At 48.1% G+C, this 25,305-nt stretch overlaps 2 protein-coding genes across 4 annotated transcripts; one reads left to right on the top strand and one right to left on the bottom strand.

The window, feature by feature from the left end:
• Window positions 1-322: 322 nt before the first annotated feature.
• LOC122373902 (MOB kinase activator 3A-like) lies at window positions 323-6,566 on the top strand. 3 transcript variants are annotated; one of them, XM_043352351.1, is made up of 6 exons: window positions 323-580; window positions 2,256-2,386; window positions 2,621-2,771; window positions 3,118-3,345; window positions 3,604-3,719; window positions 4,543-6,566. In XM_043352351.1, exons 2-6 carry the CDS (start codon window positions 2,342-2,344, stop codon window positions 4,732-4,734), a joined length of 732 nt encoding a protein of 243 aa, XP_043208286.1. In that variant the 5' UTR covers window positions 323-580; window positions 2,256-2,341; the 3' UTR covers window positions 4,735-6,566. The 3 variants fall into 3 exon arrangements, with proteins under 3 accessions (XP_043208286.1, XP_043208285.1, XP_043208287.1); XM_043352350.1 differs by having other exon boundaries at window positions 323-563; XM_043352352.1 differs by having other exon boundaries at window positions 380-439.
• A 4,829-nt stretch (window positions 6,567-11,395) lies between these two features.
• LOC122373901 lies at window positions 11,396-25,124 on the bottom strand. The gene is made up of 2 exons (XM_043352349.1): window positions 25,055-25,124; window positions 11,396-13,261 (listed from the first exon to the last, which is right to left on the bottom strand). The coding sequence occupies exon 2, from the start codon at window positions 13,258-13,260 to the stop codon at window positions 12,097-12,099; it is 1,164 nt and encodes a 387-aa protein (XP_043208284.1). The 5' UTR covers window position 13,261; window positions 25,055-25,124; the 3' UTR covers window positions 11,396-12,096.
• Window positions 25,125-25,305: the final 181 nt, after the last annotated feature.

The raw sequence follows: 25,305 nt of genomic DNA on the forward strand, positions 1-25,305 counted from the left end.
GCTTGCGTTACGTTAGTCTAAAGAACGCCAAAAAACAGGCTCAGAGCAATTGTGTTCACAACAAATAATCGTAACTTCGTAAGTCACTTTGTTTCCATGGCAACATACAATTTTTTTTTAATTTTAGATGAGATTTGGCTATTACCTTGGTAAAATAGATGATGGTCAGATACTTTATGGTAATGTACCAATAGCTCCCATTTTTGAGACTATTTGATGCCATTTTTGAACAAAAGAGTTGAATGACGTCAGTTTGTGAAACAGGAGATTGCCTTAAATAAACAGCTGACATAAGCACTGAACAGTAAATTGCGCAACTGTGCATTAGAGAGGGGCAGAGAAAGAGCTTGGCGGCCGAAAATAGTAATGTATCGTGGAGTTATTTCTTTATGGTCAACGCCATGCATGATGCCGGTGTGTGTTGCTTAGGGTGGTCCAGGTGAAGATTTTGATAGGTCGAGATATTCCTTTGGATTTTGGTTTGGTCTCAGCCAGCTGCCCAGCCAGACGATAAGGATTGTCTTGCACATAACTCTGATAAGTGGAGTTTAAAATCTTACAAGGCAAGTACCTAGGTTAGGTAGGTACCTACCAGACATGGGCACGGATCCCAGACAACCAATCACGAAAATCGAGATGGCCGTTAGATTGACGGTCTTCAAGCATGAAATTATGGTGGAAAACATGGCTAATAGAAGCCTCTCAGTGAACCAACTATTTTACATTCCTTCAGAGCTAACAGTTCAGAGAAAATCCCTCAAGATCCATCTCGGATCCATGGCTCGCGATCATGGATCCGAGATGGATCTTGAGGGATTTTCTCAAAACTCTAAGCTCTGAGGGATTGCAAAATAGCTGGTTTGTTGAGAGGCATCTGTTAGCCATGTTTTCCACAATAACTACACGCTTAAAGACCACTAATCTAGTGGTCATCTCGATTTTCGTCTTTGGTCGTCTGGGATCCATGCCCATGTCTGGTACCTACATTAATTTACTTTGCCAAAAAAGCATAAAAATACTATTCAAGGGTTGTGTTTCACCGATGCTGCCAAGTGCCAGCAGATGTGCCGATTTGGATTTCCATAGAAACAAATGCATAGCTCGGTCGGAGAGGCCATCATAACCGAGCTATGCTCCACAGACCACACTACCGCAAGGAGATATGTCGTCAGCTCGTGAAATGCGCTGGCAGTGGCTGGTAGCGTGGTTGTGAAACACTGCCAAGACTGCCTTGAGTGCTAAAAAATTGTGTATTTGAAAGCTCATCCTCTGATCAGTGCCTTCCACGACATGAGCACCAAATATATATTTTCTACTCCTAGCTCATAACCTGAACATGAACCTGAACCTGAACCTGAGCCTGAAGACAATTGCCAGCATAACACAAACATGGGTGGCGTTTTTTTTTTTTCAATATTTATGCTGGATTTGGAAGAATTGTTTTTCAATGGTCATTTTGGTAAATTTTCTTAGCTATAAAACTTTGCACTATTGAAACTAAGTTTGCTAGAGACTGCCCAACCATTCAAGAGGAAACCATGGATTTCTTACCTGTTCAGTGGATGAATTGTTCATGAGTGTGTTAGGAAGATCACCAGTTTCTCTGCATGGTTTTGGTTAAAATGACCTTGAAAATCATTAATGCAATCACCCCCCCCCAAAAAAGGCATTCAATAACCATGAATATCAAAAACTAACCTAATCTAGCCTATGGTAATCAAAGTTCCAACCTCAACACACTCAGGGTCTGGTTGGGTGTAACTTTTGGATTTGTGTGAAAAGTGTTGTAAGCATCAAGGTGAGGTGTAACTTATCAACCTTAAAAGGATGTACTCTTTCTTTTCATGAATTTATTTTGTGAGTGTCTGAGGTTTGTTTAGTCCTCAGCACATTTATGGTGTCTGAGGGCATGTTGTGGTTGAGCTGACATGTGCACTGTGTCACTGTGCCAGTGGCAGCATTCACATTTCACAGTGACTGACTGTGTGTCTGCTGTTTGACTCTATCTATACTGTAGCTGGAGAGGGGGGGGGGATGAAATTGGCCAATGATGTGTTAAATTCTTGTTTGCTGTCATTCTTGGTAGGTAGGTAGGTACATATTTCACTGGGTTCTTGCATTATCTCCTTATTTAAAAATTGGTGACGGAAGAGGTAATGCTACATTGGTGTTTCCATTTGGTAATTTTATTTACTGTAGCGTAGCTAAGCTAAGCCACATTATTGTTGACCATGTTTTTGCTTTTCTTTTCCCAGCGGTATATGAGACAAACTAGCACTGATGTAAAGCCACTTAATAAGCAGGTGAACACCTCACAGCGATAGCCATTCCCAGCTTCGACATGGCTTCCTTGGGAGGCCTCGCTGACTTATTCCACAAGGGGAAGGTAAGTTAGTGCCAGAAAAGAGTCTCAATATGATATGTGACTTCAATATAGGTACTACTTCTCCATGCATTCTGTATAGAAGTATTGATGAAACTACTACGAGTCTGAAAGCCGTGTCTGACATTGACGCTACCTGTAAGGTGCTAACTGTTCACTTGTCACTGGGTTACTTGTCACAATGACAAGTAGCTCAGTGGAGCGCTCCTTTTTTCAAACATTTGTCATGATCTGCAGACTTTTCGGCCGAAGAAGAACTTCCAGCCGGGCACGATAAAGTATTCACTGTACAAGCACGCCCAGGCGTCGCTGAACTGCGGGCTGGACCTGCGGCTGGCGGTCCGGCTGCCTCCCGGCGAGCAGCTCAACGACTGGATCGCCGTGCACGGTACGGGGCCAGGCCGCCGGACTCGGCAGATTGGATGTGTGTCGTTTCTAGTTGGTATCCATAAATCGTGTGGAAGGTACATGATACTCGAGAGTGACTTCAGAGTAAGTTCAACGTATGTTCGTTTATCACTTGTACCGATACTTGTAAAGATGCTTTCTTGCTTCAGAGGGGTGCTAAATTTTTACTTAAACTTAATTTTTCTCAGGTGACTTTTGGGTCATTACCTATGAGTACTGTTTTGATATGAGAAATATTTCCTTCATAAGGGAAAAACCGATGATGATGGTAATGATATCTTTTGTTTTGGGTAAGATATCAATCTTTGATTACCTGTTTTCTCCAGTGGTGGACTTCTTCAACCGGATCAACCTGATCTACGGTACGGTGTGTGACAACTGCACGGAGGAGTCGTGTCCGGTGATGTCCGGCGGACCGAAGTTCGAGTATCGCTGGGCCGACGGCGTCCGCTACAAGCGGCCCACCGCGCTGCCGGCACCCCAGTACATCACACTGCTGATGGAGTGGGTCGAAACGCAGATCAACGACGAGTCGCTCTTCCCGGCCACTGTCGGTGAGTTTTACTCGGTCTGTAGTGTATAGCCACTTCTTTGGTATGGGTATTGCACTCTGCGTAGCTATAGTATGTAGTCGATACCCAGTTTATCATGCACTAGGTGTGCATATGTACCTTCTATTACTCTGGCTGCCGATTTTCTTATTGCTGTGCCTCACCGGTACCAACAGTTCCGCAGCTTTCGAGCGGAGTGTGGATGCAAGACAGGGCTCTTCATGTTGAGTAACACTAAATCATTTTCCGTCACCTTTTCAGATAAACCGTTTCCGAAAACGTTTATCAGCCAGTGTAAGAAGATGCTGACGCGGCTGTTCCGCGTATTCGTACACGTCTACATTCATCACTTCGACTCGTTGGTCGCCATAGGAGCGGTGAGTACCCGTCTTGTGCTGAAAGTAGAATTGTAGAATGGCATGAGCCCGGCGCTGTCGTGCAAGACAAAGCTTTACCAACTCAGTGGTGGTCGAGGCCGCATGACAATGGGCTAACTTGACAACTGTTCTTGTGATTTCTGGAGCCGGAGTTGAGTCAAGAAACGAAAAGGACGGAATATTCTGAATCTCCGAGAACCAACGTGCTAAATCCTAATTTCGTGTTTTGTTAAGATAATTTGCTTAGAAGTTGGCTGTCATTCCAGTAGTGCCATGGGATTCAGTCAATCATTGACCTCCATGCTTGATTTCTTGTTTGAAGTCTTATTGATATTTGGATTTGGGCATTGTGCGAAGTTCCTCGTATTATTGCAGAAACTGAACAAGCCATTAAGTGCCTTAATGTTGCTTTAATTTCATTATGATTTTGCGTTTTAGATAGGTATTACGTTCATTATCTGAGTCATTTGGATTTTAAATCTTTAGTTTGGCTGCACTCTGGATGGTGCGGAGCATGAATAGTTGTTTTATCATAGGATCCCGGATCTAAAACTTGAATGTGGCTGCTCGATCCGGCTGATTTTTAAGCACGTAGACTTTCTTGTCATGGTCGGGTCAGATCGGCTCGCTTATGCTGATATTTTTCGACATATTGAAGAGAACTCGTCTCTTGTTTTGTTATTGGTAATCTCATTTAGACTTTTGAACTGTCATACCAGACCATAAGCACGTTCAGAGAAGTGTTCATTATTAAAGTTTTTTTTAGACGCAAAAGGCTGATCCGAAAGCATCTCGGCTGATTAAAGTCACGTTGTGTCACCAGGAGGCCCATGTCAACACATGTTACAAGCACTTCTACTACTTTGTCACCGAGTTCGAGCTGGTTAAACCTCGCGAACTGGAGGCGCTGCGAGAGATGACTGCCCGCATTTGTCCCGGGGCGTCGGCGGCGTCGGCGCGGCCGAGCTGCTCCGCCAGCGCCGCCGGCCGGCCGCCGCCGACGCCGCCCCCGTGAGGGGTCGCCCCGGTACGGGCTGGGCCGGGTCAGAGGCGCCACGGGCGGGGAACAGGCACCAGCGCCGGCAGAGGGGCCGAACGGTGCTGCCGTCCGCCGGAGAGGCAGTGCTGTGATGTGACGTGCCGCCCAGGGGTCGCTAGAGTACAGAACCCGGTTGTGGATGAATGCTCTCTTCGCCCGCTCGCTGGGTGGTTGTGAGGCGGGTCTGTTGGTCTGTGAGGAGTGTGTCGTCAGTGAGCACACCATCCAAGAAGAGCGCTCTACAGTGACCACATGTGATAATGAATGTAATAAGTGCTGATAGATGCTTTTCCTGAAGCTAGACGCCGCGTAGTGTGCAAATTTTTTAGTGATCGGTAATGTGACGCCTTAGTCTAGGGCAAGGATCAGCTGATGAAATTCATTGATAGTTTTGTAAAGCTAGTTATTGAGCACCGGAAACATGGACTAAAACACACCTACATTTTGGACTCTCAGATAAATCATGCATCGTGTTGTTACTGTTACTCGGGAGAACATTTCGGTACAATAAAACGAATCCTCCCACCTTAAAAAAGTTTGTGAATTGGCATAACAGTGATGTCGCTCGGTTCAGAAGGAGCAAAAACGAATATCTACCAAATTTCACCGAAAAATATTCACTGGTTTTCAATATATTACACTTTAATATGTTTACTTTTCGGGACCTCCGCTGTTCCTGTGACGTCAATTGGAAGCAATGGCATCCTTAAATTGCGGCAGATGTTGCGCGCAAAACAGCACATACCACCACGTTTTACCAAAGGTACGCATACGATTTATGATTTTAAAATCGTTAGCTTGGCACTGACGTAACAAATTCAGAGGGGGCATTGAAATGCATTAGCCCCTCTCACTCCAAAGTGCTGCAACTTTGAAATTAAATATTTTCGATTTAGGGCATTTCTCGATGCTGTGAGTGCCCAAACCGGCAATTGCAAGCCAGGCAAGGCAGGGCCCCAATTCTATCTCAACTCAAAACTAATTTTAAGTTGAGATGAGCACTTTAACTTTTACAGTATGGGTGAACGTTACCTGTAAAGTTGAAATTGCTGCTTATTTTCTAAAGCATAGTGATTGTGCTACTTTGACTAACTAGCTTCTAGGAGAACTGTTCCGTAACAGGCGGTGGTTGTGGGTCAGTGTTCAGCTATCCTGCGTGATATACTGTTCGCGGTGTTACCGTTATTGATAAGAGTTTACGTCTGTTGCGGACATAGTCACGTTTAGAGCAGTCAGTAGCTCTCAGCAGTGCGCCAGTCGGTCCCCACACACTTCTCTGTCCCCGCTGGCTGCCCAGTGTGGGCGCCCTGGAGTGTCGGGGCGGCCAGGGACGTATCACTCCAGTCAGTCACTCTGAGACCAGCCGGCCTGTGCACGGAGACCGAGCGCGTGCTTTTATAGGAATCACATAGTGACATGGGGACGTAATTAGAGTGAATTTCATCGAATCTCATCGCATAATCTGATCGTGTTCTGGCAGCTTTTTGTGATGTGTATGTGGTGTGTTCATGTATGCTTAGTTTGCAGTTTGTATGCGCTTTTTGTCTATCGTTTTTTATGCATCAAAACTAGAATATTTATTTAGTACCGTTCTATATGCTGTCATCAAACCTATATTAGCTTTTAGCTGAGTTTGGAAATGGATTATGTACTTTCGTAATCTGAGCCGGGGCGGATTTTTATGTTAACATCTATTTAACTTACTTCGCTCACGCAGTTGCATTTATGCTGCTCCTTTGTCTACAGAGAAGCACGACGACAATCAGCATGACATTGTTAAATAAACGGAACTGACAAAAAAAAAAAAATATTTATCCTCGCACTTATAGGGAAGGGGAAGGGCTGATGGCCCCTCTGTTTTTTTTTTATATATATATAATAACTTGCGTAAAAAGTGACTGTAAATTTCAGCACTCTCGACTTATCAACTTAACACATCCTCTGAAAAATGTCATGGCCCTGGCCCCTGACGCCAATGACATTCGCCCTGTGACCTGTTTCTCGAGACAACTCAATAGGCAACAACCTATGTCTGTGTTCTAGTTGTGCTACCGCTAGACGCTAAGGGATAAAGGATTGTGTATAATGTGTATAAACCATATTGATTCCTGCGGCGGATCTGGCTCCGACAAATACTGGCTACTGCAGCAAATCTCATCGGGATCCCGGAGTTGACTTTTTGCCTCCGTCGTCCAGTCATCTCAGAGAGAATTTGTGGTATTTTATCAGACTGCAAAAGGGTTTTCTCATTCTGCACCTGCTTTACTTCTGGCGTGATTCGTGTGTCAAAACTGCACAGTCTCTGGAATTCATCAACTAATGCAAACGTTTCAGCTGTTGTGATATGCGGTGCAAGTCACCGTGAAATGGTCTTAAATCAAGGCTAGTATGCACTTTGTCAGCGTGGATCAATTCCGGGGAATTTGCAGCGGATAACAGTTTGAGTTGCCAGGTAAACAGGCGCTGGTGACCGGTCTGTTCATACAGTGGATCCTAAGGTTTCTGCCGTACCCGGCGGTACTCGTGTAGTCACAGTTGTCACTAGTCTGTTAATCGCCTCGGTCAAATGTTCCTCTCTGGGCTCCCCACCGTCTCCTTTCATCAGCCAAAAAAAGAAATATTTATGATATTGGTAGATGTAATGTGAAATTCGGAAGCGACTTTTATTAATAAGTAGAGACTTATTAATCCGTTATTGACCGAAAACTATTACTGTGGTGACATCCAAACGTTCATCAGCGTCTCGTATACTTTTTATTCATCGTCCGTTTTTTTTCATCCGAAAATTTCGAAGCTATTTAATCTTCCATTTAAAACAACATTTCTTTATTATCATGACCTTTCCTCCTTTTCAAAAATATGCTGATCCAATATTATATTGTTTAACCCGCGCACCGACGGGGGGGGGGGGGCGGATATCCGCCCCCCCTGAGGTTTTTCGCGAATAGCGGGAAAACCGCGGCGCGTACGCGAAATTTGGTATGACTATTCCCTCATCAATTTTACACATGGTGTGCAAGTTTGAACCTCCTACCTTTCAAGGTCAGGTCACCAGGTCACTTTGAATGACCCAACCTCAAGTCACTTTTTTGCAACTTTGTCACCGTGCCAGAGCTACAGTAGATGTCGGAGGCCTTTGAAAGTCGCAGGATGTTATTAGGTCATTAGTAGCTACAATCTCGGAATTTTGATATCGGTGACCTAAGGTCAGGTCAATTTCGCGACCTCCCCCTTATACAAATGGGGGAAAAATCAACTCCCTGTTTTTACCACTAAAACGGGTCGGAATGGCCCCATATACCATACATGACTTCATATACGATCAACCTTCACTACCTTGAGGTCTGTTTTGCTGTTGGACAGCTGTGAGGTCATGTGACGTCATCAAAGGTCACCAAAGGTTTTTTTGCCAATAACTCGGTACAGGAACAAGATACAGACGCGTGGATGGTCTCATTGTGTTCAGCTCGTCAAGACGCATCGAATGATATACATGATGACCTCGAGGTCACGTGACCTGAGGTCAACCTTTGACCTTGACCTTTCGAGGTCAACATATATATCATTCGATGCGGATTGACGAGAGGATCACGGTGATGCCCTTAGTTTGTTCCTATCTTGACTAATTCGAAAGTTATTCGAGAAAAACTCTCCATATCTAGCGCCGCCATTTTGACTTTTTCGACCCCTGTGACGTCATATTTGACCTGACCTGAAAATGACCTTAGTAAAAATTGTAGATCTTGACCGTGCGTATCCGATGCCGTTTACCGCTTGTCGCTATCTTGCTTCGTTCTCGAGATCTCAGGGGGGGGGGGGGGGCGGTCATCCGCCCCCCCCGTCGGTGCGAAGTTGGCGCAGACCCCCGTGCGCGGGTTAAGCGTTTTCAAATATATCAGCCACAGGCCTTCATCAGTGAAATATCCAAAAGGATATTTCAAATCCAAAATCTAAAAGGATATTTCACTGATGAAGGCCTGTGGCTGATATATTTGAAAACGCTAAAGCAATATTATTTTGGCTCAGGAGTCAGGATATTTTTGGACAGGAAGAAAGGTCATAATAATAAAGAAATACTTGATTTTTACATTAATAATGATCCTCCAACAAGCACTAAAACAGATACAATTAAAACAGCATTAGTTAGAAATTCGATATGAGGATGTCACAATGCGGCAGTTTTGTGCAATTGGTCGTCTCTGCATTTTCCAGGTTTGAGTAAGTAATATGGAGACTATCTATCTTTCATCTGACTTTCCACCCACTCCTATCGGAGCGTTCCTTTGGAGTCACGTTTCGCTCCCGCTCGGCTCGCGGGCGATCATGTTTCGTCTCACGTCTGCCGGGCCGCAGGCGTTCATCTTGAATCGCACCTGTCCCCTGTAGGTATTCCCTAGCCTGACGCGTCTTCCTGGCAGTTATCTGCAGACGTATCTCGTACCCGGTTAGCCCGCAGGTGGATGTATATTCCGCGCTGTCGTAACAGCCATGGCCGATGCTGTTCTCACTCGCACTGATCAGAAAGGCGCCACTGGACTGCATACATTAGGTATCATGCCAGGGGATCCGGCGCCCGTCGGAAAGTGGGATTTTCCAGTTTTATGAACGGGTCATCCCGGGCTCTTATCCCTCAGCTCCTCATTACGTGTACAGTGGGCTTATACTAGGGTTGACTATTAAGTAATGGAAGTGCCTTAAGCAATTTAACGTTTTTGCACGTGCACATGTTTTCTTGGTGTCATTTCATGCGCCGATGTTTTTTCTATCCAATGGTGAAGACCACATGTCCTTAGCTACTTCTTGCTCCAAGCTATCGTCGTTTTCCCAAGAGACCACCCGAACCTGCGGCGCACCATGAAAAAGGAGTCTGGCAATGGCCAAAATCGCGCGCCAAGCGCCAGCGCGAGGTCATCATAGCTTATTGGCTTATTGTTATGGCTACACAATGGACAATTTCTATATTTTCATCAAAACAATACACATTGGCACGATAAATGACAGCATACACTACTCCAAATAATCGCCTTCAAGCATCACACACCATTCCAGCCTCGTCTTGACCCACTCCTGGAACGCCGCCAGAAGACTGATCGGCGCTTTCTTTCTCAAACCGATGAAACCACCGACATATCGTCTGTGGGGAGGCTGCGTCGCTCCATACTAGAAAATAAGTTTTCTGATATTGGTAGGCCTTTTCCCTACGACAAACTGAGCTCTAATGACCTTGCACTCGGCGCTGGCGCGCGGCTTTGGCCATTGCCAGGTGGTGCGCCACAGGTTCGGGAGGTCTCTTGGGAAAACGACGATAGCTTATAGCAAAAAGTAGCTAGGGACATGTGGTCTTCACCATTGGATAGAAAAAAGATCGGCGCATGAAATGACACCTAAATAATGTGTGCACGTGCAAACCCGTTTAATTGCTTAAGGCACTTCCATTACTTAATAGTCAACCCTAGTAGATTGGCATAAGGTCGTTTTATTCCCATTAACGCCCTCATACAGTCTTATAACGCTCGTAAGGTGTTTATGCATGCTACTTCCGCGTTCGTGAGGGGGAAATCAATGCTACTGTGTGGTATGCTGGTCGTCTGAAATGGAGGTGGCATGGCCTAATGCAGAGCAACCTGAACTGAATGCCAATGCGTGGTGTGGTTCAGGTAGCCAACTTAACTAAATACGGCTGGAAGATTTGGGGATGGCCCAAATGCAACACGCGCGCACATGTAAATTTATGTAAAGAGCAAGTTGAGCATGTGCAGACGGCAGACGCGCTTCTGTGCCTGTTGCCACCGCTCACAACGCGACGTTTAGCATTCACGGTCCGCAGCAAATGAGGATCCTGAATCTGTGCCTGGCGCTGCCTGCCAGCCACATGGCCGGCTCTCTGATGACGATCTCTTATACATAGTCCTGCATTGTAGGATCCCCTCGGGCCGTGAGGAATTGTGCGCCATTTGATTGATGTGCTGTCTGCCATTTTTGCGGTTGTGAAAAAGGTCCGACTCGGATCGGATGGTGTGGCGTTGCTGACTGGCAGCGCGCAGTTCTGATTCATCGTCTGTGACCCGCCGATGTGGGTCAGACGTTACGCATTCCCCGCATTGGTGTTATGTTGGTCGCCGGAGCGAGGCGCTCCTATAGGCCGTGTGGTTTGGCAGGCTGGCGTCGCCGCTGCAGTGTGACGCATCGACCCGACCTGCACAGCCGGGCTCTGTGACGGCCCGTGTGTTACACCCTCCCGAGGGCCGTGTGACGCAGTGACACGACTGTTGTGACATGGCTCTATTGACGTGGCCCGAGTCGCACACGGGATGACACGCCAGCCGCGCCGTGCAGGACCTTGATCCACCTGTCACCGTGCGTCCCCGTCGCCCTTCCCAAGACAAATGCTCTCCGGGCGAGCGCTCATGGCCGCACTGTCCGGAGTCTCAGACTGACCTCCGGTCCATGGCCAGATCACATGTTCGTGTCATCGGTAACGTTTCTCGTCATATTCATATTTCGATGTGCATCCTGTTGCAAAATCAATAGCTGTCGACCTAGTGACCCAAGTACGGACATCACTGATGTTGGCTCACTCAATGCATATTAATGACCTTGTCTCACTGGATGGTATCTCCAAAGAAAGCGTCGTTACACTCCTCCGCACACACACTGTATTACGTCGACGAGAAACAAAACAAGCGGCGTGCGCGATTTGTTGCGCTCAGCGGCGCGACTCTCCGACGCCTCGCGTCCGAGCCGGGCCGTTTCATCTGATACCGGTCCGGCAGGCACGAAAACACACCCGACGTACGACCGACGCACACACGGCGCCACGAGCGCGCTCATAAACTGCACACAGAACAACACTCTGAGCAGCCGACTGGCGCAGCAGCGGCAGGACTGGTCCGTAAGGGGACGTGGTGAACACTCATCATCGACAATGGGACTTGGCCAATTTCCTCCCAACAGACAGACAGACTGAGGTCTCTGAGGGATGCGTTGAGCCGCCATCCCCTAAGCAGGCATCAGATTCAACCATGGTGACTCACGCTCCCCATTTCTGGACTGGCCAACGCTACTCAATTTTACCTCGTTTCGTTCGACACCAGAGTTACACGGTCGTCTTTCCACTGGCCTGTGTTCAAGCACGTTCTGGTGACTACCGACTCTATCATTGAAATTTGAGGACAAGCCGCCTGCAAAAATTGGCTGCTGATTGCGCGCTATGGGCAGATTAGGACACTTCAGCTTGCCAGCAGCTCTCAAAGTACAACAATCCCTTCCCTCCTCCAAAAGCACAAAGATCACTGCAGGATTGTTCTGTGAGAAGCTCTGACTTACAGCAGTGCTTGCTCAGAACGGTAGGGCGAACTGGATGTCGTCCGGCTCTGCCCGCTCCGCCGCGTTGCCGAAGTCGTAGGACGGGGGCAGGTAGGCCCCGTTGGTGATGATGTCGATGATGTTGTTGCTGCTGCCGCCGCTCGGAGCTGGCTCCGGCTCCGGCTGCCTCTCGGTTGTGGTGCGGTAGGTGGTCGTGGGGCGCTGCGTCGTGGTTCTGTAGGTAGTTGGGAATCGTCGCGACGTGGTGGTCCTGTACGTGGTCGTAGGACGACGGGTCGTAGTGCGGTAGGTGGTTGTGGGACGTCGTGTTGTGGTGCGGTAGGTGGTCGTAGGACGGCGTGTCGTGGTGCGGTAGGTAGTCGTAGGACGCCGCGTCGTAGTTGTTCGCCGAGTGGTCGTGCGCCGCGTGGTTGTGCGCCTGGTGGTGGGTGCCTGCGTTGTGGGCGGCCTCACGACGGTGGGGGTGTTGCCGGTGCTGTCAGCCAGGTAGTCCAGACACCGGTTCTGGCCCAGGTAGCACGGCTCCAGCGGACCGAATGACGCGATGTCGAACGGCGATCTGCCGAAGAAGCGCGAGCACGCCTCCTCGATGGAGCAGGGCGCGTTGATGGTGAGGTTGGTGACCTGGTAGTTGGGCCACGGGTCGTCGAGGAAACAGCACGTCTCGAAGCCGGCCAGACAGCCGATGTCGCGGCCGGTCGACTTGGTCGAGTACCGGCCCGGGCAGGTGCCGGCCGTGTAGCAACCGCACGGCGGGTTCGGGTTGTCGATCCCGTTGGCGATGTCGCGCTTCAGCTTCTCCTGGGCTGCCTTGAAGTCGATGACGTCCTGTCGCTTTTCGATGCTCTGTAAGTCGATTTTGGTGTCGGCTGCGACGGCCAGCAGCCGGCCCTGTTGTCTGTTCTCTGCGGGTGCCACCGCGCGCGGCAGGTACTCGGGCCGCCGCGCCAGGTCGAAACCCTCCGGAATGTTGCTGGACGAGCAGCAGCGGACGTAGTCGAACTTCTTGCAGGGCGGCACCTCTCCGAACAGGGCGATGTCGTCGAAGAAGCTGCCGTACGGCACGGGACACTGGTTGGAGCGCCTGCAGGGGCACCAGGCCGAGTAGAAGTCGGGAGCGGCGAGACAGACGCCGACTCCACTCAGCACCAGACTCAGGTACAGGGCAGAGGCCATTCTGCGGACAGACGGGAGAGCGGCCGGTCAGTCGCACTGCGTGAAAACGTGACAACAATTTGAGACTTGGAGCAAGCAGTGTTCAGCAAGCTATACCAGTGAGAGTCACAGCTGTCCACATGCACGCAGCTTGCACTTCAAACTTATTGTGCAAGTATATTGTTCTATGTTTCGTTCGATGCATTCTCAATCTCATGGATGTAAGCTCGGTACATCGATGATTGTATGAATCGTCTCCTTTCGTCCGCCTCTACAGGGCTGGGTAATTTGCATATGCTATTTGATTATACTCTGCATGCATAATACCTACATTGATTGCTGAACATTAGGAACATAGGTGCCTTGCACGGCTGCCTGCACTCATGTACCTAAAATCATGCGACAGGTGACCTACACTCCCCATAGCCTACCTAATACCTATCTTGTATATTTTATGCATACCTAAGACGCATTCAAATCCTGCTGACGGCATTTGAAATAAAATGGCTCGACGGGCACACTGCCTGTCACAGTCGTGTTGTCGAGGTATTTCCACGCAGTTGCAACGCTTTGTGGCATTGCGTTTGGATGCAACGTAGGCGTGCCTTCGTACAGACTTGCTATCGGTATCTATTGACTCATAGAAAAACCGCATAGGTTTGCGAAATGGCTGACGAATGAAACGCTTAAAGCAACCGGACCGGATATGGTAATACCGTAATACCCTGTCCTTACAAGTCATTGCGTAGGCCTTTCAACGCGACAGCCAAGAACATTGCCTGCAGTTTTTGCGTGGCGGCAGCGTTATCTGTGTGTGCATTCTCACTTGTCTTTATGAGCCGACGCTCGCCATACTCGTACACGATTTCACGCCCCATGTCTCTCTGCGTCCACTCCCCGCTGTCGGTTTTTGCGTCGGCCGTGCCCGCGCGCCGGTCAGTCGGTCAGGGGCCGCCCGATCGGGCCTGTGTCGGCGCCGCACCTGTCGCCGTCCTCGACAGTCCCAGACAGCCGCCGACAGCCGCCGCATGGCCAGCGGCCATCTCTCACGGCACGTCGACAGGACCAAACAACCGAGCCGCCGAGACGCGTCACATCTGCCCCAGAGATCCGTTTTTACTCTCAGCAGCGTGCGCAAAACAAATGGGGCAGGCGGCCTGCTCTGGGCAGGTCAGGAGCACGCCTCCAGGTCGGGCCAGGAGTACACGGCCCTGCTTCGGGGCGGGTCAGGAGCACGCGGCCTTGCTCCGGGCGGGTCAGGAGCACGCGACCCTGTTGCAGATGGGAGTTAAAAATATGCGGCCCTGTTCCATGCCGAGTCGACAGCAGATATCTCACATCCGTGCCTGAATCATCGATACCTATGGGTTACATCAGTGTTCCCCTTGGGCGTCGTGACGGCATCGTCTCTCACCATAGCTGTATGAATGAATAAAGCCTTCTCAGATCAGCTGTCTAGATCTACCCCGAACAATGCAGACTGTGGTGAATTCATATCAGTGGGCACTGTTTGTAGGTGTACGAACAGACATGAATTTCTTGAGTACTTATTATTTTGTTTAATTGTTTTGTATAATCGTTAATGAGAGGGATTGATTACTCCCAGTCATTTAAAAATTGATCCATTCAACACAAGCAACCTAAGCTTCAAGCATTTTCGTTTGAATTCTTGCTATTGGGCCATTTGTAGACTCGAAGCTCAGACGGTAACTCAGACTGTGGGGATTTCGTAACGGGGAGAAGTTAGAAGGCTTCAGTAGCTTCCACGTCTCAATGAGGGGAAACTTTGCACGTGCACCCTGCATACGTGCTAGCCACTCATCTGCATACCTTTATCTCGGAGACGGTGGACTATATCGGGTTCACGGACCGGCCCGCCCGCCAGGGCTATTAGGCCAACGCGCTCGCGCCGGTCGCGCCGGTCAAATTTCAGCGGTCGCCCGGTCGCGGAGCCCTTGAGAGGGAAGGGGGCCGCGGCTGGCCGGTGAGGGCTGTCTCCGGGACGCGCCGGCCGTCTGGAGTGCGAGATGGGGACGACGCCAGAGTGGTGGTGGCTCGCCCGGTAACGCCACCGACGTGGACTTTCTATTTGTCCGCTGATGTGGAGTGGATTGTGCGCGCGCCGGCACCCAGTGGGGTAACGCCGACTGGTGGCGATGGCGCAACCGGCGCGCGCCAGAGCCTGACCGGGCACCAGTTTATTGAGCAGGGAGCGCGATTTGTGTCCTCGATAGAGTGCTGAGGTGGCCGAGCTGGCACAGAAGGCCACCGGTGCCGCTCACCGATTGACGCCTTGGCTGGAGTATCGGGACACCTGGTGACTGCACCTGGTCGCGCCCTGGGGCCAGTCAGGGGGGCGGCCCCACCTGTGCGCGTCTGGCGCGCCCTCCCGGACAGACTGGCCGCGGGCCGTCGTGACAGCATCCCAGCACGACTCCGGGCAGATTCCCGATGTTTCAATAAAGATGACATGCGGTTTGGTTTAGCAATGACTACATAATTGTGAAAGCTGGGCTGAGTGGTGTGGCTCCTTTTCGATCGGTTCGGTTTGCAGAGGTTGTCTGTCAGCGTTTACTGCCCACGTCCCACGCTGCGCTCAGTCCAAACAGCGGGGTGTGACAGACTGGCCGGTCTTGCGGCTCAAAGGATGGAGGGTTCTTAGACTCGGTGGGCCAGACGACTCGGACCGCAATTTCGATATCCATATACCTAGCGTGTGCCGATGGGATGAATTTAATCTGCTCTTGGCTGAAATATATTGATAGAAATGTTTAATTTCATTTATAGTTTCTTTGAAGAACGATTCTTTTCATCAGCGGTCAATGTAATGCCTATATTCGTAAAATGACAAATGCGATGCCGGAGCCCGAGCAAGTAGCTGCTCGACGTTTTCTTCATCGGACCTTATAATGCCGTATCTGTTGAATGTTTTAAATGTTTCGCATTCAACATTTCACGAAGAATGCACGAGACGATTACAAAACGTCTAATATGGCCAGGGTCAGTCTGCGTGACTGTCGTAGTCGCCCTAGTTATTCGAACGAAGATTCGTCGATGACTCCAGAGGTGTGCAATTTTGTAAATTGATCACGATATTGCAGGTTTTGTAACATGCTCTGCAGTAACTCGGAATACATTGCTTTCCAATATTTCACAAAGTGTAAGGTCAGAGTGATGTAAGCAAGAATTGGTTCGCAAGAGGCCATCAAATGAGGATGGTGCCAAGCTGACCAATCACCAACAGACACTCAATCGCGCAACGGACCAGTGTTGTTGTTACTGGTTGCATCATGCATCAACTTGCCCTGAAGTACTACTGACATCATTCTTGCAAATTGCTGTCCATCCCATTTTCGTGAGATCGTTAACTAGCTGTGAAAGCGGGAGGTTGCGTTGAAGCATGATCCGCATATATGTAGGTTTGTAGGAGTGCCGACTGCCGATTACCATCAACTCGGCAAGCAGAGCCTGAACGTAGCAGAAAGAACTCCCAAGTAACCCCAGTACTACGTTATTTTAACAAAATGTGACAGTGTGGAATGGTTTGCCCTTAAACTAATAAATTAGCCGGTTTTTACATAAGATAAAACACCATCTTGTTACGTTTTGCGCGTCAAGCTATTTTTTACAATTGGCTCACCAAACAGGTATTTGCAAATTGATCATTAACCCTCGCCCGCACATGCCATTTTGCCATCCTAGAACGCACATGGGGGGGGGGGGTGGTTGCCACCCCCCCGCGCCATTTCGTTCCTGTTGGAGATAGAGCTTAGCAGTAAAGACCAAAAAGATTCTTTGGGAAGAGACGAATCCAATGATACCCAGTTTTACCTTCTCAGGTCAGTCATTGACCTTCCAGGTCAGGTCAAACAAAAAAATGTTGCTGTTTTGGGTCACCGTTGGATATCAAGTGCGCTGCTTATCAAATACCGATGACGATGCTGTTTTCTGGTGCCAAGCCAGCTAGAACCTCTTTGTCACACTATCCGACCAGAATTTTGGTGCTGAGGTCATTTCAGGTCAAGTTAGGTCAAGGTCAATTATATGTGTTTGTATGTCTGTGTGTGTCTGTGTGTATACTGATGTGTGCACCGATTGTTTTTGGGTCCATATTACATGAAATCATGATCTGAGAAGCTTTTACCAAAAATGCAGTCAAAAAACTTCACAAAAAGAAAATTCAGCTTGCCTAAAACGCAATTATCTTAGATGACCTAGGTTGACCTTGACCCTGACCTTGACCCCTGTACATCGTCGAACAACATGTTCCATGATAGGTGGGAGGTAAGACTGGCAAAAAAGGCCGAAATCAGGGTGTCAAAAGCTCACAAGGCCCATGGCAAACGCAAGATGTTGAGAATTGGCCATTTGGGTCATGACATGACCTGAAAAACAAGGTCATATCTCCGAAACCAAAAATCACAGAAACTTGAAATTTTAAGTGGACATCAAGAAAGGATAGACGAGCAGCTATACGAAAAATCAGCCTTCTAGCTCTAAAAATGTTGAGTGCAGAGCAGAAAGACTGCCTGGGGGGGGGGGGTGGCAACCACCCCCCCCCCCCCATGTGCGGGCGAGGGTTAATAACATTCTGCAAAGCCAAACACTTTCGGTCACTTTCTGAAAACACCATTTGGGCTTTGTCGATCCTGGCTGTAAAAATCAGGATTATCTTACATTTTACATACAGAGATATCATGAAATAGGAGCTGGGTTGGCTGCGCCGGCTCCATATGTGCTGCTTCCATATCAGTGGTGGAAAGGGACTGTACCTGCACGGCCTGCCGCTCTGGCGCTGTTCGATTGCTCCTACTCGTGTGTGCGGCGGAGCTGGAATTTCGATTCCGGCGGCAGCGCCGAGTGCTACAGGTGGGCCGTTCCACCGTGTCGAGTGCAGCGGCTACACGTGTCGGCGACACAGATCGACAGGTGGGCACTTCGGGAGAAACCCTCATCACCGTCACCGCAGCAGGACGGGACTCACGAGCGCGACAGGAAAACGGCCGGGTGGCTCAGCCGTGCATGTAACGAATGCTTTTCAGAACATTAAACCTTTTGTAAAAAAAAACTCGATGGAATTCATGCCGGTTGAAGTCATACAACGTGCTTATGTCCTAAATTAGGGCTCGTAATCGTCAGGCACAAATCTCATTCGGCCATCGCCGACTGGCAAGTAGTCAAGTATGACCATAGGGTACTTGCGATCGTGAGTAGTAAAGGGATCTTGCTTGAGATATGCCATCATTTTAACCTGACATGACCTCTATATGCAAGTTCACAACATTTTTTGTTTTACATGATAAAACCTTTGAATTACCGTCTGTAAACCTTTAAATTACCGTCTGTGTGCCCGACATATTATTAAAAAATGACAAAGATATTGTTTTGTTTTGTTAATTCCTCACAACTAAGTAATATTCAGACAGGGGACTGAGAGCCCTGCATTAGCTGATTCCACGGTGACTATAAATACGGCTGATTCAACTTGTGCATACATAATGCTGATGCTGTCTCATCAATCGCTGAAAATACCAGACATGTGCATGGATCCGAGTGATGGATCTATGATCTCAGTGGATCTCGAAGCAAATTGCAGGTTAGGACCTATGATGCCACCGGATCCGACGTGAAAAATTTATTCTGGATCTATGATCTCACAGGATCCGAAGATAAAACCCGGAATATGGATCTATGATCGAAACAGAACAATCGCTCCAAAAAGACCTGGACTCTATTTTCGAATACGGAAGAAATTGGGCTATCACTTTCAACGCCGACAAAACAGTGCAACAAACATTCACTCACAGACAACATTCCAAAATGCCACCGACTCTTTCGTTCGGAGGGAAAGCAATACCACTAGCAAAATCACACAAACATCTCGGTTTAATTTTCTCTGACGATCTTCGCTTTCATTGTCATATTAACGAAATATGCAAAAAAGTTAACATATCCCTCAGTCCATCTACTATACTATTTGTAGAATGAAACTCTGTCTGTGTTTCTGTCTGTTTGCACCGTGCAGAGGTGTGCTTTGACGCCGTGCACAGGTCAAACGGTGCGGTCGATTGGGCTGAAATTTTCGCAGGGTGTTGATGACGTCACGCGCACGTGCAGTGTCGAGGCTCGAGTCCCGGGGGGTGGATGGTTCGCACGTGGCACGCGCTGGAAAAAGGTGCATTTTCTCCAAATTTTGCTCGGCTCTCAAGCTTGCTTCAAGGCATCGGCAGCCGGGTTCATTCGCCTTTGACAATAAAATGCATGACGATCGGCGGCGGGTGCCTCTCATTTGCAGATTGGCCAAGTTATTTATTTTGCTAAACAGAGGCGAATGAAGGTGTTGATTTTCGGAAAAGAAAGACAGTTTTCAATGCGCTTACACAAATGCACCGCGTTTGCCGTAGTGAGCCACATTTGTCCACATGCGCTATTTTTGCCGCAAATCGCACAACTTTGTCAAATATGGTCCGATAAAGGTGCAATGCGGTGGAAGGATGCATGGCAAAATAACAGGTACAAATGCGCCACGTTTGTCGCAACGCGCCACATTCGTCACAAGGCGCTATTTCCACCAAATATGATTAAGAATAATGGAATTACACGAGCAGGAGCACGGTAAGGAACTCTTTTTTTAGTTCATCAGTTTAAATGATAATCTGTGACCTCACATGACCCAGTGGTAGTGGTGGTAGTGAAGTGGTAGTAGTATTGGTAGGAGTAGCGTTAGGGGTAGTGGTAGTATTAAGGGTAGTGGTAGGGGTAGTGTTAGGGGTAGTAGTAGGGGTAGTCTTAGGGGTAGTGGTAGGGGTAGTAGTAGGGGTAGTAGTAGGGTAGTGGTAGGGGTAGTGGTAGTGGTAGGGGTAGTAGTAGTGGTAGGGGTAGAAGTAGGGGTAGTGGTAGTAGTAGGGGTAGTGGTAGGGGTAGTGCCGGTAGTGGTAGGGGTAGTGGTAGAGGTAGTGGTAGGGGTAGTGGTAGGAGTAGTGGTAGGGGTATTGGTAGGGGTAGGGGTAGTGGTAGGGGTAGTGGTAGGAGTAGTGGTATGGGTAGAATTAGTAGAAGTGTGGTACAGGCCGATCCAATGTGACGTGGTGACCTATACGACCTGGCCTGACCGAAGGTGACCTGGCCTGACCCAGTGTGATCAGGGTGACCGACTTGACCTGACTTGACCCCGTATGACCCAAATTTTATCCAAATAAGCCATCAGAAAGTTCCTTTATATATCTGCTTCCAGACGGCTCATCGGTATGAATCAAACACCATTCGAAAGCAAACTGGCTGCTGCGTATTTTATGGCTACGCCGCGAAGCAAGTGGCGCAGCCGCTTGTCTATATTACTATTTGAGGAAGGCGTAGTTTCTGTCTATTACGAAGGTCGCGACATGGTGCTACGTAGCGCGGGTTACAGGTCACACCGTTGCACCTACCGCGCTGAAATTTGCGCAAGTTATAGAACAAGGATGGACAACGTGCCTTTGAGCGGTCTCGGCTCGATCGGATCGATAGCGAGCGCGTGGCGCGTGCCCAAAAAGTGCAAATTCGCGTCATAGACTTTACATGTATAAATCGGCTGGCAAAAACGAGCGAAAATGGCTAAATTTGCCCGACACGGGTCCGTTCCCCGTGCAATATCTCGGTAGCCGTGCGCCCGATCGGCACGGGGAAAACAGCATCGTGTAGAGAATCGAACGGGCAATCGAATAGTGTGCGGTGCAGGGGTGGCACGCGCCACGTGCAAGTGTGAGGGCAATTTCATTTCAAAAAGTGCCATTTTAAACGGATTTTGGAATTTATATTAATTTCAGGTGATCGTCAGACGGAATGAGTTGAAACAGCGCCTATTAGCAATAAAAATGTACCGTCTCTCATGGAAAAATTGTGAAAAGCTAATTGATCAAAAACAATGTGGAAAAAATCGCTGAATTAAATGGTATTTGTCCAAAATGTGCCACTAAAAAGTTACACGGGATTTGCTGCTTAACCTGATACGCTTGACAATTGAAAATGCTATCATTAGAAAGAGCATTCAATTCTCTCCAAGATCCAATCATCACGTTTGCATGACAAGCAACAGTATTCTTAAAAATATAAATGTTTTAAACCTCTGCAAAACGATTTTTAGCGAAAATTATCTACGCCTTTCATTTGTCTTAAAACTACGCACCTCAATTATAAAGCACATTTGACAGATTCTGAAGTGGAAAGCATGCTTATCAGACACGGGCACCTCGATGCGGTGGATATTTTTTCCACAAACCAAAACGTTTAGCCGTCAAAAAGCAATCGACCGAAATGGATAGATAACCCAACCGACACAAGAACAACCGAACACCCGCCGATCGAAAATATCCCTTTTCGCGTTGCGGAGCACGCGGGTCACCCTAGTTGTATCCTATTGCACAACATTTGCCAAGACCCATCCTTCACCAAATATATACAACCTATGTAAGACCACATTTTGACTATTGTGACACTGTTTACGACGGACATATCACAGTACAGGACACGACACGACTGGAGACATTGCAAAACAGAGCGGCTAGACTGACGACAGGAGCACTCTTTAGAACACCCTCCGACAAATTACGACTCGAGACAGGATGGGACAGACTAACGACAAGAAGACGCATTCATAGATTGTCACTATATCACAAACTCGTTAAATCGAAACCAATTTTACCGAAGTACATACAAGAACTTATAACAAACACAAGGGTGACAGACACACAGTTGGTTTTAAGAAATGCCCATGACCACACGATCCAACGTCCGAAAACATCATCATATCAACGATCATTCTTTATCACCACAAGCAAAGAGTACAACGAACTACCGGCAACATTTAAATCCTTATCCATAGTAGAATTCAAAAAACACATTGTACACCATATTGGCTCCCCCCAGCCACCAAAATACTACTCGTTTGGGTCAAAGACAGGCAACATCCTACATTCGCGACTAAGAAATGGAATGTCCGATTTAAATTCACAACAATTTAACATTCAAAAACAAGATTCTCCGGCATGCCCTTGTGGTCACAGCATAGAAAGCGTTCGTCATTTCATCACAGCATGTCCATTGTTTTTACCTCAAAGACGCATCCTTTACCAAAAAGTATCGCAAACACTCCATACTAACTTTCATGAATACCAAACTAATAAAAAATTGGAAATCCTTCTTCATGGCACCAACCTAAATAGTGGCGACGGCCGGGCGGTGGCTCAACACTTCCAAACGTTCTTACTTAATTCTGGGCGCTTTACAATCCCAACACTCTGACTATTTAATTACGAGGCGGGATGGGCGTGTCTCGGTGGGGTGGCGTCGGCAACGGGGCTCTCTGGACAACCTCTAATGCGCGACGCGTTCGGCTTGGTGGCGGCGACCGGCGATTTAGTTTGTTTGAGTCCATTTTAAGTTCTTGTATATGTGTGTATGTGTTTATTTGCTTGTATGTTCTTTAACAGAGCTGGTGCCTCGAATTAAGCACTTTCGAGTGCTTTTGCACCAGTTCTTACTTATCTTGATTTTGTGTATTCTTTTGTTTCTTAATAAACGTGATGATGATGATGATGATGATCTGAGTGGATCCCATCATGCACAACATTTACTTGATCCACAAACTAAAAAATTCGTTCCACGTCCACGGCTCGGCTCTCATGTGGTTTGTCTCGTACCTCTCCGATAGGCGCCAAAGAGTCACACTGAACGGCAAAACGTCGGAATGGACTAGTGTCATTTCGGGAACTCCAGAGGGGTCATTGATTGCTCCGATCCTATTTTCTATTTTTATCAATGACCTCCCTTCCGATCTAGACTCAGAATGTTTACTCTACGCAGACGATGCAAAAATCTTCAGGAAAATCACGACGCGCCAGGATGCTGCCACTCTGCAGACGGACATCGACCGGCTGAGCTCCTGGTCGGCCACATGGGGTCTGTCTCTAAACCCAGCCAAATGTAAAGGATTCAGTGTGACTCTGCGGCGCGCTCCCGTTCGGACCACCTACCGTATTGGCAGCGCTGTTCTGGAGAGCGTAGACGAGATCAAAGATCTTGGCGTCACAATTGACAGCAAGCTGTCATTTTCGGCGCACGTGTCCCGGATTGTATGCCAGGCAAACAGGGCCCTAGGCCTGATGATCAGAACCTTTCAGGCCGGGACTAAGAGATCGAAATTTAACAAACATACGTTACTCGTTACTTACTATGCCAATGTTCGTTCAATTTTGGAATACGGTTGCGTGGTCTGGGCGGGAGCGGCCAAATCCCACACAGAGCGGGTTGATCGTGTGCAGCACAAATTCTTGTTGTGGTTGAATAGCCACACATCCTCGCCATGTTCCTCTCTGTCCTATCCTTCTCTTCTGCATCATTTTGGTATTACATCACTGTCTGTCCGTAGAAACCAACACGACCTGCTCTTCCTGAGGAATATCCTGGCCGGTAAAATCCGTTCTTCTAACCTCCTTGGTAGCTTTCCGCTCCATGTGCCGCCGCGATCAACCCGCTCACAGCGGCTCTTCGCCGAGCTTCCCTGGCGCGTACGGACCGTCGGGGATGGTTTTCTGCGCCGACTACCGAGGGCCATGAACGTGTTTTTAACTAGAAGTCCCGCTGATGTTTTTAGCGATAGTTTCTACACTTTTAGAGGACACGTTTTAAACTATGTGAAAGGGCTGGAAGCGGCGTGATCGCATCCGCTGTGCTTTTAGTGTTTCTTGTTTACTAGGCTTTTTAGGCTATTATTTATTTATTTACATCTCCTGTGTTTATAACCCTACGTGTTTTTATCTTCAGTGTGTGTGTGTGTGTGTATGTAGGTGTGTGTGTGTTGTGTGTGTGGGTGTGTGCTGTTTTACTGTCTCTTTGACTTCGCCTTTTAAGTGGACTTATTGTCTGTTGGCGATTTTAAATATACAAATACAAATACAAACTCGAAATTAGGTTTGCAAGTGTTTTTATGGCAATAAGTGCCACAAAACTATGGATTATGGCATGCACTCACATGAAATCACTAAAACAGAACGTTTGTGAGTTTCAGCGATGGATTTTTTTCTGGATTTCTGTGTTGACTCAAAGTAATTAGGTTCTATGATCTCATTGGATCTTAAGTAAAAAATTAGACTTGGATCTATGATCTCTACGGATCTCTCGATGATTTAAAGAGCTGGATCTATGATCCCGACGAATCCGAGATCAGGATCCGTGGGATCAAATTCTAGATCCATTTTCTCGGATCCATGCACATATCTGGAAAATATATCCACTTTGACACCTCTGTAGACAAATTAGGGTGCTTATTTTTCCTATTTATGCTTACACATTGCTCAGTCACTCTTCCAAGGCATTAAATTTTACGATACCCACGCCCACCATTAGATTTGGAAGCGTATTTTTTTCTAGCTGCGACGTACAGATCAATGACACATTTACGGCTTTAAAAAGTTCACCTGTGCAAAACAGGAAACAACCAGCCTTTGTCTTTCGATACCAAGGCAAGAGCCTCAGCAACCAAAGTATACCAAAGCACGGTTCGCAACCAGGCTCGGGCGAAGATAACTGTGCCGCTTCACTGTCACTTTCGGTGAGACCCAGAACTGAAGTTGGGAGTCGCTCTCACTTTCAACGTGATTCTGAGGCTGATCTTGGCAAACACTCTCACTCTCATCGAGCTACACGGTTACGCGAGGATTCACTTTTACTCTCAATTTGTCGCAGATTGGTTTTTGTGGTCATAATTAGAATTTTGGTAGGGAGGGTAGAAGATCTGAGAAGTTATCAATATGGACCGTTTAGGGGTCAGCTCACCTACCTCTCTGCTCGTGGACCAGTGACGGAGCCGACGCAGCCGCTCGCCCAAACGCACCACGCCACTGCCGGACTGACACGGGTCATCGCACGCGCTCACTTTAAGGCCTGACCGTGACGTGACGTCACGGCACGGCGCCCCGGGCCGCAGATGGTGCGACGGGAGCTGCCCGACGGGGGAGACGGTAGCGGCCGGATCGGGGAGACGGTAGCGGACGGATCGGGGAGACCAGTCGGGGGAGAGAAACCAGCGGA

Source organism: Amphibalanus amphitrite, unplaced genomic scaffold, assembly GCF_019059575.1.
Source record: "Amphibalanus amphitrite isolate SeventyFive unplaced genomic scaffold, NRLGWU_Aamphi_draft 001569F_arrow, whole genome shotgun sequence".
NCBI classification, from domain to species: Eukaryota; Metazoa; Arthropoda; class Thecostraca; order Balanomorpha; family Balanidae; genus Amphibalanus; species Amphibalanus amphitrite.

What these genes read in the sequence shown, in the direction of transcription:
- LOC122373902 (XM_043352351.1), top strand. Translation starts at nt 2,342, where the DNA reads ATGGCTTCCTTGGGAGGCCTCGCTGACTTATTCCACAAGGGGAAG. An exon ending in CGACTGGATCGCCGTGCACG is followed by an intron (nt 2,772 to 3,117) that starts GTACGGGGCCAG and finishes TGTTTTCTCCAG; the next exon opens with TGGTGGACTTCTTCAACCGG. An exon ending in CGTTGGTCGCCATAGGAGCG is followed by an intron (nt 3,720 to 4,542) that starts GTGAGTACCCGT and finishes TTGTGTCACCAG; the next exon opens with GAGGCCCATGTCAACACATG.
- LOC122373901 (XM_043352349.1), bottom strand. Translation starts at nt 13,260, where the DNA reads ATGGCCTCTGCCCTGTACCTGAGTCTGGTGCTGAGTGGAGTCGGCGTC.